Source organism: Prunus dulcis, chromosome 2, assembly GCF_902201215.1.
Source record: "Prunus dulcis chromosome 2, ALMONDv2, whole genome shotgun sequence".
Taxonomy (NCBI): Eukaryota; Viridiplantae; Streptophyta; class Magnoliopsida; order Rosales; family Rosaceae; genus Prunus; species Prunus dulcis.
In genome coordinates this window covers 19902888-19915498 of record NC_047651.1, presented here as the reverse complement: position 1 = coordinate 19915498, position 12611 = coordinate 19902888, and the positions used below count along the sequence as shown (strand labels likewise).

Genomic DNA, 12611 nt, shown 5'->3' with positions numbered 1-12611 from the left:
GCTGTACTCTTTTTTATTAAAAAATCCGGAGTATAGCCGCTCGGCTATAACCGCTTAGTGTATAGCCGCGCGGCTAGACTCTACAAATAGAATATTTGAAATCTAAGTCCAAATTCTGTTTTCCTTTTTCTTTTCTTTTTCGCTTCTTCAAGGCTAACTATATTTGTCAAATAATTGAAAAGATTGAATTTTTCAGAAAAATTCATAAAAAGGTGGCCAGCAATGGAGTCACTTCGCTATTTTTCTTAGACTTCACAATTTCCATTACTTACTAGATTATTGATGCCCAGGACATTTGAACGATGTGCGTAGATGGAATTGTCTTTCAGAGGTCAGATTTTGTTCAACCTTCGAAAAGAACGATGGCTTAAGAATGTATTTTAAGAAAACAAATATTTATCCACAAGCTGTCTTTTATTCATTTCAAAGTATCTTAAGAAAAGATAACGCATTGTCTAGAAACTGTTAGCCCCTCAATACAGCTTCAACGGTTTAGGAGAAATATTTACAAGCTCGTTGAGAAACCATGGAAACCCTAATATCCTATACTGATCACCCCATTTTGGGTCATATTCCGAGGTAAATCACATCTGAGCAAACATTTTTTCTGGTTCCGCCGCAGCTTCAGAAAGTGTGCCCCGAGTCCACCTCCTCAGCATCTCCAATGCAGCCTTGGGCTGGTCCATCGGAACCATGTGACCCGAATCATGGACCTGTTTGTTGTTGGACATACCATATAACTAGGTCAATCATTGTCTACGGATAGGTAGAAATGCAGATGATGTGAGTGATAGAGATACAAGACGATCAGATCACAACCGTTCATCATAGTGGTTAACTTCAACAGAATACTGTTAGATTTGTTATGATTAGTTTAGCCATCTCTAACTAAACTGTACAGCTGTCAAATGCTCAGCTACTCTTATTACTTTGTATATATAAGCAGACCTCTAATGATTATTCAATCAAGTTAAATGAGAATCAATTCAGTTTTCCTTCAGTGTGCACACATGTCACAGAGAGAGAGAGAGAGAGAGATACCTTCAGGAAACTAAGAGGTCCATAGTTCTTAAGAACTCCTGCTTCTGAATCATCAACAACAAAAGGAACTTCTGGAGAAGACACAAACTCTTTCTGACCAGACCATTCCATGGCATGGACCCACCTTGAGTTACCTATCGTACAGATATTTATACGCATGGGTAAGAATTACATTTCAGGAAGAAAAAAAAAACGAGTATATATACATATTACTACAGATGGTTTGGTAAGTTCTATCAAATAACGCTAAAAGTCCTACCAAGCCAGTTGCAGATTAGATCATATTCTCCGGCATACACAAGCAGCTGGATTCCATCCTCAAGAAGAGTAGGAATGCCCACTTCGAGGTTCCTCATCCAGTCCACCAGCATGGCTTGATACACCGTAGGGCTACATGAAACAAAACTTAGGTCCCCAACTCCGAGTGCCTCTCTAACAGGTTTCTGGTTCAAGAATTTCTCCATGTTTGAGAAATCATAGCAGAAGCTCCCCTCACACTTCTTTCTGATGTCATAGTACTACACAATGAAATAATGTCTGTCAAACTTCACATCTACCCCGAGTTCCTCTGGCACCATTATCTCTAAAGATGACAAGCTCCACATAGCATTATTTGACTCATTAGTGGAATAACAGATGTTCAGAAAATGCGATAATTAAAGTAATATTTTCTTCCTCAATATTTTCCTGCTGATGTTAAGGGAAAACAAAGTTGAGGAACATGCACGCCCAGGCCATTAATCATTTGTTAAAACTCACATCAGTTTCCACAGATTTAATTGAGTTTGGGAAAACCAATTTCTTTAAACTTTCAGATAAAAAAGTTTATCATGCTTTAAAACATGTTGAATGAGAAAATGACAACATATAGATTAAAGAGAAATCATTCTGTCAATAATGAAAGAGAAATCATTCTGTCAAGAATGAATGAAAAGTTAACTTACATTTAAGTTTCCAGCCCGCGCAAGGATGCTACTGAATATGGTATTGCAAACAAAATATGAAGCCATGCAAGAGACCGTACCATCAGTGCCTGAAACAACAGAATGTTCATTTAAACAAGAAGCAGAGACCAACTAATGCGGCTAATAAGTACGGACAGGCTTGCATAATACAGATAAACCCACAGAAAATTCTAAGACAGACATCCACACCTTAGAGAAGAGAAAACACAAAAAGAGAAATTAAAACAGAAAGGAGCCATCCCTAATGTGTTATCATGATCAAGTGAACTGCAAACTTTAACAAACAATTTTGCATGTCTTGGGGTCCAAAGATAAAGAGAAACTAAAAGAAATTTGAAAGGGGAAAAAAAAAAAAAAAAGGAACTACAAAATGAGGAAGAGACCACTATCATATGTCACTTACCACAAAGCTTAATAGCCATTTCACAAACTGGAAGCACTTTGTTAATACGATCATGGTCAGTTTTCGTGATTATTCCATTGTCCAATGCAAAATCTGTGTAAGCCTTATACTGGATAGCAGGTTCAGTGAGCCCATTTCCAATGGCAAATCCCTGTTCAACCAGTTTTTCTAAATTTAATAAACCATGAAATGACCCATTAGAATTCTCAAAACTAGAAAATCCTGGAGATTATTACCTTTAGATTTATATGAACTCCTTCTTTAGCTTTGTTTCCTCGGTGGACACGAGCAGCAAAAGCTGGAATGTAGTGTCCAGCATATGATTCTCCAGTTATGTAAAAGTCATTCTTTGCCAACTCAGGGTGCTCAGTAAAGAAGGCCTAACATCATAGAAAGAGCACAATAAGTCATACTACTATACAATACAACAATAAACCTTATGTTTGAAATATATATATATATATATATCCAAAATAACTAATAATCAGTGATTTGTTCATAGGAAATAATAGCTCAGTAAATTTGGGAACACTGAACTTCATTGTCTTAGAAATGAAGGACAACTGTCACACCTGTAAGAAGTCATAAAGGTCATTACTAATGCCATCTTCTGAGTGTCGAATATCGCGTCTGTCAGTACTATAACTAAAGCCAGTCCCAATAGGTTGGTCAACATACAGAAGGTTAGATGCCTGCAAATGAAATAAAAATAGCATTGTTACCTCTCACGCAAATGACAAGGAGCTGTAGAAACAGACATGAAACTCCATTATTTACAAAGAATTCTACTTTGCATGGCCGATATGATGATCCCAAATCATTTAACAGCACCAAGCTCTTTACTTTAGGATGTATATAAATCAGTGACAGCCTCAGATATCATGCAGGTAAAAATAAATATAATTCAAGAGGTGTCTATGAGTCACTTTCATTCAAGTGCGACATGATTTAGAAAAACTTTTACAAACGATTTACAAGGTAAAAATATTAGAACAAATAATTCAAGGACTTGTTATAAAACTACTCTTCAAAAAATTTCAGAACCGGAGGAACACTTCTGATAGGGCCTATGAGCAAGTACTGAAAGATACAGTAAGGCAACAAGTATAACCAAACTACCAATACTCTCCATTCACAAGCATCTTGTCAAATTAGGCACACAGGTAAAATATTAATAAATAACAAGCGAGATTCAAACATATCAAGGACAAGACACGATCACATCCAACCATTACAATGAAGAATAAAATGGAGACAGTCCCATATACCTTATCCCAACCATACTCGTTCCACACCAGGGACAAGTTATTTGCGATATTGAAAGGACCATTTTCATAAAATACAGCCAATTCACTGCTGCACCCTGGGCCTCCAGTCAACCATATAACAACAGGGTCCTTCTTGTTAGTGCGAGACTCGAAGAAAAGGTAGAACATCCTACAGTATCACACAAGTTGAAAAGTGAGAACACAAAGCAAGCACCTAAATTCAATACATAAAATTCCCCACAATATAACAAAGTTTAACCAACTCATTTCCTAGAAATTGAAGCTCAGCTAACCATAAAACCCTAAAGTTCAAACCAAATCCAAATAAACCCCTCAAAAAAAAAAACTTCAAATTGACCATGCAACACAAAATTAGCAATTTGATAGCATTAAAACGTCTCAATCCTAAGCGTTTACAAAGCTGACCTTGCGGCATGAGAATGCTCGATCTTAAAGTAGCCGGCATGGTGGCCGAGGTCCTCGACGGAGACTCCGGAGCCGACGAGGTTGGGGAGATTGAAGCGCTTCTCGACGAGCCTCGGCGAATCGTGGAAGATTGAGGAATCAGGGCCGTCGATGATGTTGATATCTTCCTTGGGGAAGAGATTGAAGGCTCTGATGAGCTCCTGCGCGAGTACGGACGGGAAGCTGGACCTGGCGAGGCCCAGAGGGTTCGTGAGCTTCGCAGAAGCGACTGTAGAGAGAAGAAGAAGAAGAAAGGGAACAGGAAGAGACATCGGTCGTTTCATTGCTTGCGCTCTGCGTTTTGAGTTGGAGAGAGGAAATGTAACGGGAGAGAAAATGAGTACAGGGAAGAAGAGAAGGCGGTAAGGTAACTAACGGTCTCGACGCCCGACGATATATAAGTGGACTGTTGAGTTGTTGGGGCGAGTAGTTGGGGTATTCATCCCATGCGGTCAAGTACAGATGCTGAACGGATCAGCACCGTTGGATTTAGTTTCGTGGGCCTTTTGAGCTTGAGTCGGTGGAACTGGTTGCAGGGGATTGGGTGCTGAGACGGTGTTCGGTTTATGGTGGTGGTGACGTGTCCACGTTGCTTTCGGTTGCAGAAAAGGAGTTGCCTTAAAATAAGCCAAAAAAAAAAAGAAAATGGTGGGGGTTGTAATTACGTGTAAAACGGCTTACTGTTAAAGAAGTGCACGCAGAAGGGTTTCTCTTGAGGCTGAGGATGATCCCCATTCATTCACATATTGTAAAAGGGCAATATGTATTTTGTACCGACTTTTGGAGATTGGTACTTGTTTTTTCTGAAAAAACTAGGTAAAGTTGCATGAAACATGAAGAACGTTGATGAATAATTTTTCAACAAGGCGTTACCAATTTACTCATGTTATAAACTAGGCCTTAATAATATTACATGATTCTATTTTAATACCGTGCAATAATTTTTCCTAATTCTGTTGTAAATGTGTAAAGTTTGAGCAAAGAGATTGGAGTGGAACTTAGCTACAGAAAGAGAACTAGGAAGGGTGGTGCTGATTGAATGATTTTTTTGGATGAGAAAGAAATTGAGTATTGATGGGATCTACTCAGAAAATGCAATACTCGTGAGTAGAGTTAGCGGCTTTGGCTCTTTTAAATCAAGACTTGTGCATTACAATTACAAGCAAAACAAACAATAGCAAATGCCAATTCAATGATCATCCCAAGTGATGTCTTTGTCAGAAGCTATATATAGATCAAAACCTTAGCTTTACAGCAAAGTCTGTAGCCAACAACTTGAGGTAAGGCATGCGCAGATGATTGTCAGTTGTTGATATATATACGAATTATAAAAATACATATAAATCGATGTGTATTGCACAAACAGAACATAGTTATAACTAATAAGGCATCTATTAGATAACTGATCGATATAATGTTTGTCTTGTTTATACATTGTAGCTGTGTCTAGAGCCCTCAACTGTTGAATAGAACAATAACTTTCTAAACTTTGGATGTACTAAATATAGGCCTTTACAAAATACACAAACACTTTTCCCTAATAACAAGGGAACAAGCTGCAAGTACGTCATGAAAAGTTACGATCTCACTTGAGCAAGCCGTGCCCTCAATTCTTCTAACTCTTCCTCATCATCGGCACCCTCTGCTATAGCTTCTTCCTGCATGAATTAATAACAAGAGTTATATCTTTGCAACTTGCAAAGGAAAAAAGAGAAGCTAGAAATGGAGTCTATTGCACGTACGTCTTGTGAAGCACTAGCTCCCTGGGCAGCTACCTTTGTCCTCTCCTTTCTGACCGCTTCTGGAAGCTGTGCAGCTGTCTCACCAGCTATTTCACTCAGGACCTTTTCAACTTCTTCTTCGGTTTCCTCTTCTATATCTTCCGAATCTAATGCCGAATCAACAGCATCATTTACAAATTCTTCAATCACCCCAGCCTGTATGACGAAATAGTCTTACATCTAAAGATTTGAAGAAAATAGAAGCTATATATAAAGTAAACAAGCACCTAAACAAATTCCACAAACTGAAGCTTCAGATATGCTTCATTCTCTTCACATTTTCAAAAAAAATATGGTTCCCCAAACAAGGAGCAAGTCAAAGGATGTACTCAGACATAATTCATTCTTATTGTCAAAAGGATTTGGTAATATCCGGCACTCTCATTGTTCATTGATTAAGGAAGAGAAATTGAAAATAATAAGCATATTCAGAATAAAAAACACCCAAGGTTCTACAATAAGTGAATTCAAATATCTCAGTCGAATCATTTATAGGATCATTATGTGACATAATACACCATATAACATTTCAAGACAGATAAACAGTAAAAAAGAAAAAAGAAAAGCAAGAGATATAATCCCCACTTCAACACTTAAGAAAGTAGGGTCATCAGAGGGAGTTATAGTTTCTAACAGCCACCCAAAAAGCGTTTTAAGGGATCTTACCTTGGTTATTTCTTTGGTAAATTCTTGCATTGTGGCAGCCATTTCCGGAGCTTTCATGAGGTTATTGACAAGTTTCATGACCTCTGCACTCTTTGACAGATGACCAACAGTACGGGCAAGTGCTGCAAGCACATACAACATATAAATAACAAGAAGCCGACTTAAACCAAGGGGAAGGGGGTGGTGATGGTTTGAGGAGTTACATAAAAGGTACAAATGTGAGAAAACATAAGCATAGGTGAACAAAAATAATGTTTATATGTGTAAAGCAATACCAACACTTTCTCCGAGGTGCATTGATATTGAATTCAGTTGGGCCTTATTTTCATGAAGGCGATTTACAGCTTTCCTCGACATCAAAATTTCCTTTGCAAGTGCCTGAACTTAATTCACAGATTGATCAATACACAGAATCTACATGATATGATGATCACAACAAGAAGCTAACACAAGTAGACATCCATCACAAGGATTAAGGAGCACATTACTAGCATTCTACGTGTAAAAAGCCTACGAATACAAAAACAGGTTCTGATTATACTGAACAAAGACATCAAATGGCCCAAAACCATAAAGCAGAAAATGATTCCAATGGGCATAACCCCGACATTAGTGAACAATTGGACTTTGGAAGCTTCATAAACTAACAAGCAAAGCTTTCTCTTCAAGTTCACATTTTGAAAATAATGCTTTTGTGCAACCAGTTTCTAACTTGCTAGCAAACTAATTGATGATTGAGGAGAGATTAACATCAAAAGTTACAGTACCTTGGCTGTGCCCATGTCATTTCTCTTGGCAGCCTCTCTAATGGATTTATGAACAGCCTTCTCTTCTTTCTGAATATCTGAGAAACAAAAGCATCTCTTTTTAGACTAAACTAATCACCAAACCAACAAAAAACAGACAAAACCATGAATTAAAACCATTGAAAAAAACAAAGGAAAGCAAATCCAAACCAACTGAAATTGACCCAGAACAAAAAACTTATGTAATTTGCAAAAGAAGGAAACTTTAATAGAGATTGAGAGAGCATTGCCTCTGATTTGGCGCTCGAGGTTGCGGCACTCTTGGCGAAGTCGTCTCTGCCAATCTCTCAGCTGCTCTGATGGGTTGGGTTTCGGTTTTAACAAGCTCTTGACTTTGTTCATCTTTTTTAGTTCGTTAATTTTGTTCCCTTCGTTTTCTCTCTTTCTAATTCTCAGGAAAATGAAGAATACTGAACAGCAATAATGCTCTCTCGCTTGTGATTTAAGATCCAATCCAAGCGTGTGCATCTATTTTCTCCTTTCCCTCCACTGAGACTTCTCCTTTCCGCGTCACCAACTGTCCTTCGCCGCGCTTTCCTTTCCTTGTTTTTAAGGTCTCATCAATTTAAATTTTCTTTTAAAACAAAAGATGAAAGGGGAGGAATTTTTTTAATGAACGGGCGAAGAAGGGAAGAGTTGAATTTAGGACATGTTTGAACGGTGGAAAGAGAAGTATCACTTAGTCGAGACTCAAGTTCTTCTTTGTATCAGAAGTTTAAATCCTCAAATCTGTTCGTTGATTATACTATGATGAAGCGTAAATCTTAAATGTTCAATGCTTACTTTGTAAGTTGTAATAATTGGATTGGTAATTGTGGTAATAGGTAGAAAGGTTGAAACACATGATCCTTATAAGTTGGACCTCTGATGGCAAAGAAGCAACAAATACAACTAACTTCTCCTTTAAATTATTCGTAGTCATAGTTCAGAATTAGAACTGAGTGGGATTACATTAATTTTTTTCCCCAACAATTGAAGAGGTAATGTTGTACAATATCTAGATTTTACAATGCAAAGAATTAAGAAGATGAAAAAGGATTTTCCTTTTGTTCCTAGCAATGCTTTCCCACCTCATGTATCAGATCATCTACATGAAATTAGATTATATTTAGGGACTGTAAGGGTTTTCATGACTTCTTCAACTTTAATCTGTCTCCACACTGTCTAATCGAAGAGGCCTTCATCATGCCATATATCAACTAAAAAGTCTACCATTTCCTGCACAGTACACCAGTCACTTAAGTTCACAGTACTAGGAAAACTTCATTACAAGATATCGCAAAATCTGATTCTACAAATGAAACACATTGAATCATCTTCGGAAACAAACAAAAAAACTTACAGTTAAGGGGATTGGCTCAGGAAAAGAGTCATGCGTCGAAAGCAGATCTTCATATGCTGTTGACCAGCTGCAACATAAAATTTTGCATCATCTTCCAGAAATTCTTTCAGTAGCTATAATTCAACCGAAATAATTGGGCAAAGCCACAGATTATCATCAATAATCATGACAGAGGTATGTAAGTTATTGCCATCAACACCATTCTAATGTTGCAGGAACTTCTTAGGTTTATGTCAGTGTTTAAATTTGAAGGTGGAAAGTATTTGAAAACACGCAAACACCCCACATATATATAAGTATATAACATTCCAAAACAGAAAAGCAGCACCTTTTTGGCAAACCTGCAAACTAAAATTCAAGAACTGAGATAGAGGTTTCTAGTTTACTAACATCCATGATGTAAATTCTTTAATTGTGACTATAACAACAACTAACTCCATTCTATCCATGATGCTTTTTGAAGAAGAATTACCTTATGATTGGATCCTTTGCCATTCTTTGCATCCGCTGATCACCAACCCACTTTTTTCTACTCTCATGCCAAGCAATTGCAGCTACGAAGTAAATTAGCTTGATTATCTCTCCAAAGAACAAAATGATTGATACCAATTACTTAATGACAAAAACAAATCAACTTTTGTTTTTTGGGTTGTTAGGAAATGACAATGGGGACTTACATCATCGTCAGAGCAAATATTATCTAAAGAACTTACCATAATTAACAAATACAGGAGTGCTCGATTCTTTTTCTGCAGGCCTTTTTTCTTCATTGGTAGATTTGGAATGAACTAAATATTGCTTTTCATTGTAACAGGAATTTCCAGTATTCACCTCCATTTTCTCCAAGTTGAGTGACCATTCCTTTCTGTGACAACACTAAGATTGTTGAGAACTGTTTCTTTTGAGAAGCACCTTCCAGTGTTTTACTAACACATATGGCCACCTGAAAAAAAAGCAAAATTTTCTAAAGCAATTACTGCTTAGCAATATGGAAGCTCCACCAGGTGACAAACAGAGAAACGAAAGATAAATGAAGAAGAAAGTATCATGTAGCACCTGTTGTTAAACATAAATAACTACCTATAGGCAAATTACTAACTTCATAAGCTCCACTATTGCATATAATTGATTTAATTATAAAGTCATATGCATCCATGTTGAAATATCCAAAAATTACTTTCCTCAAGCTTTACAATATTCCAAGAATAGGGCCTGCAAATTCAATTCTGCATATTTTAAATCCATGTTGATTGCAAAAGTGAGCATTGTTTTCATGCCTTTCATCATTACCCAGAAGCCGAGCTTAAAAGATGATTCTTTGATAACAAAACAAAGAGGCTACCGCAAGAACCGTGACCTAATTTGACAGAAACCCAATTGAAAGAATGACCCATCCAACAAGAACACAAGTCATGATAACGATAAAGAATTTACATTTCAATTCTTCAAGCAAAAATGTAAATCATTCTTTGCAAACCCAGAACATAGATAATTCAATAATGAACCCAGAACATAGATAATTCAATAATGAACCCAGAACCAAAGGAACTTAATCTTCAGGTATTAACCTTTAATCCATTTTCTTCACCTCCAAACTAACTAATCTACTTCACATTTATTTCCTTTTTGTTGCTGTACAATGAAAATAACTAAAAGACCATATCTTTAAGGCAATTTTCAAAGAGGAAAAAGAAACACTACGTAGAAGATAACCATATCAGAAAAGACAGATGCAGAGAAAAGGGGAAGTTCACAGAAATGGAAAACCCAAAAGATTTTCAAACATTTCCAATGCATTTCTTCCATAAAAGCCAAAAACAAAACAACCCCATTTGAGATCTATGAGCACACTTCATACCGAAGCCAGAAACTCACAAGAAAAAGGAAAAACAGAGATGAATTTAATGCTAGACAAGTACCTTGTTGCCTACGTTTCACGCGAATCGTTCACAGATTACAAAGATTGAGAGGGAAAGAGAAAGAGTGTGAATTTGGCTTATGAAAAATATGCGGGTTTGGTTTGGGTGAGCAACAATGCAATAATGCAATAAGAAGAGTTAGAAACGTTTCTTTTGTTTTTCTGGTTTTATGGTTTTGTTGGCTTCGCGCAGTGGTTTTCAGTGACTCTCTGTTGCCGACGTGGATGTGATTCGGATTGGACTAAAAAGTTTCTCCACAAATTGAATTTTGAAGTTATGAGAATGTCGTCCAGCCACCTCCACCTCCAACTCCAACACGAAATTTAATTTTGAAGAAAAGTTTCTCTTTTTCTTTCCTAAAAAGAAAAAGAAAATATCACCTTTTTAGACTTCCACTTCAATGGTTGAGTACTTTTCCTCACCACAAAAATTGGACTTTTACTAATTCTTTAGTCATGTTATAAAAGTCTTTATGTGGAGCCCACTAACTATTTATTACTGTTCATTTACTATTCATTACTGTTCATTTGGCGGCTTTGATAGAGTTTGTCTGTCACGGGTGAATAGTGATGAATAGTGATGAATAGTGATTTTCTCAGCCTATAAATAAGAAGAGAAACGGAAAGAAAGAAAGAAGAAGAAAAAAGAAAGAAAAGAGAGAAGAGAAAGCAGAGAGAAATTTTCCTAGAGAGAAAATTCAGTGAGCCACATATGTTGTAAACACTAAAGTTGTAGCCACAGATTTTTATAGTGAAAGGTTACCGCTGCTGCTCTCCGAGGACGTAGGCATAGCCGAACCTCGTTAAAAGCTGTGTCTTATCTATTTTACGTACAGCTCAATATCCGCACATATCTCAGGTTATTTTATAACACGTTATCAGCACGATAGTCTCTCCTTTTATTTCTGAAATTTTTTCAACTCAACACTATGTGGTTATTCCTCTGTCTCCTTTACTGTTATTTAAAGTATGGTGCGGCATTAACGTCCATACAGCAATTTAATTTGTGAATTTACTTTACAGCAAATTAACCTACTTTAAAGGGTGGTGCGGGATTATCGTCCACGCCTTTACTGTCATTTAAAATATGGTGCGGGATTAACGTCCATACAGCAATTTAATTTGTGAATTTACTTTACAGCAAATTAACCTACTTTAAAGGGTGTGCGGAATTATCGTCCACGCCTTTACTGTCATTTAAAATATGGTGCGGGATTAACGTCCATACAGCAATTTAATTTGTGAATTTACTTTACAGTAAATTAACCTACTTTAAAGGGTGGTGCGGAATTATCGTCCACGCCTTTACTGTCATTTAAAATATGGTGCGGGATTAACGTCAATACAGCAAACAATTTAATTCATGACAATTTATTTTTATCATCAATTAATATACCTGAATAAAGAAATTCCTATTAATAAGTGGTTTAAATGTTCCAAGATCTCGAACCTAAAGTTTTGGACAGCAAATTCATGACAATTTATTTTTATCATCAATTAATATACCTGAATAAAGAAATTCCTATTAATAAGTGGTTTAAATGTTCCAGATCTCGAACCTAAAGTTTTGGACAGCAAATTCATGACAATTTATTTTTATCATAAATTAATATACCTGAATAAAGAAATTCATATTAATAAGTGGTTTAAATGTCTCAGATCTCAAGCCTAAAGTTTTGGATGGCAAATTTGGCAAAACTGGAGTTTGCTGCCTTGGACCTTTCCGGGGACAACTTTTTATCATGGGTCCTGGATGCCAAAATTCATCTACGAGCCAATGGCCTCGGACAAACAATTGTAGATGAGAATAATGCTTCGCCTGAAGAGAATGCGAAGGCCATGATCTTTCTTCGCCGCCACATCCATGAAGCGCTGAAAAGCGAATATGTGGTGGTTGATGAACCGTTGGTTCTGTGGAAAGCTCTAGGTGAAAGATACGATCACCAGAAGACGATG

General features: G+C 36.8%; 3 protein-coding genes across 4 annotated transcripts; all 3 read right to left on the bottom strand.

The window, feature by feature from the left end:
• Positions 1-395: 395 nt before the first annotated feature.
• LOC117617922 (serine carboxypeptidase-like) lies at positions 396-4727 on the bottom strand. The gene is made up of 9 exons (XM_034347546.1): positions 4104-4727; positions 3678-3846; positions 2982-3101; positions 2646-2789; positions 2410-2560; positions 1986-2074; positions 1301-1559; positions 1042-1175; positions 396-713 (listed from the first exon to the last, which is right to left on the bottom strand). The coding sequence occupies exons 1-9, from the start codon at positions 4424-4426 to the stop codon at positions 585-587; spliced, it is 1518 nt and encodes a 505-aa protein (XP_034203437.1). The 5' UTR covers positions 4427-4727; the 3' UTR covers positions 396-584.
• Positions 4728-5497: 770 nt separating this feature from the next.
• LOC117618582 (vacuolar protein sorting-associated protein 24 homolog 1-like) lies at positions 5498-7948 on the bottom strand. The gene is made up of 6 exons (XM_034348218.1): positions 7626-7948; positions 7357-7433; positions 6865-6967; positions 6590-6711; positions 5885-6079; positions 5498-5800 (listed from the first exon to the last, which is right to left on the bottom strand). Exons 1-6 carry the CDS (start codon positions 7861-7863, stop codon positions 5720-5722), a joined length of 816 nt encoding a protein of 271 aa, XP_034204109.1. The 5' UTR covers positions 7864-7948; the 3' UTR covers positions 5498-5719.
• Positions 7949-8319: 371 nt separating this feature from the next.
• Positions 8320-10929, bottom strand: LOC117618583. 2 transcript variants are annotated; one of them, XM_034348219.1, is made up of 5 exons: positions 10657-10904; positions 9451-9680; positions 9210-9291; positions 8738-8804; positions 8320-8613 (listed from the first exon to the last, which is right to left on the bottom strand). In XM_034348219.1, the coding sequence occupies exons 2-5, from the start codon at positions 9572-9574 to the stop codon at positions 8560-8562; spliced, it is 327 nt and encodes a 108-aa protein (XP_034204110.1). In that variant the 5' UTR covers positions 9575-9680; positions 10657-10904; the 3' UTR covers positions 8320-8559. The 2 variants fall into 2 exon arrangements, with proteins under 2 accessions (XP_034204110.1, XP_034204111.1); XM_034348220.1 differs by having other exon boundaries at positions 8560-8613; positions 9451-9701; positions 10657-10929.
• Between the last annotated feature and the right edge of the window lie 1682 nt (positions 10930-12611).

Excerpts from the sequence above, each read along its gene's own strand:
- LOC117617922 (XM_034347546.1), bottom strand. The coding sequence starts at position 4,426 with ATGAAACGACCGATGTCTCTTCCTGTTCCCTTTCTTCTTCTTCTTCTC. Across the intron at positions 3,847-4,103 it reads GAGCATTCTCATGCCGCAAG|GATGTTCTACCTTTTCTTCG; the intron begins GTCAGCTTTGTA and ends GTGATACTGTAG. Across the intron at positions 2,561-2,645 it reads GAGTTCATATAAATCTAAAG|GGATTTGCCATTGGAAATGG; the intron begins GTAATAATCTCC and ends CTGGTTGAACAG.
- LOC117618582 (XM_034348218.1), bottom strand. The coding sequence starts at position 7,863 with ATGCACACGCTTGGATTGGATCTTAAATCACAAGCGAGAGAGCATTAT. Across the intron at positions 6,080-6,589 it reads TTACCAAAGAAATAACCAAG|GCTGGGGTGATTGAAGAATT; the intron begins GTAAGATCCCTT and ends TTCGTCATACAG. Across the intron at positions 5,801-5,884 it reads GAGCTAGTGCTTCACAAGAC|GAAGAAGCTATAGCAGAGGG; the intron begins GTACGTGCAATA and ends TAATTCATGCAG.
- LOC117618583 (XM_034348220.1), bottom strand. The coding sequence starts at position 9,574 with ATGGAGGTGAATACTGGAAATTCCTGTTACAATGAAAAGCAATATTTA. Across the intron at positions 9,292-9,450 it reads TCCTGTATTTGTTAATTATG|CTGCAATTGCTTGGCATGAG; the intron begins GTAAGTTCTTTA and ends TTTACTTCGTAG. Across the intron at positions 8,614-8,737 it reads CTGAGCCAATCCCCTTAACT|GAAATGGTAGACTTTTTAGT; the intron begins GTAAGTTTTTTT and ends TGTACTGTGCAG.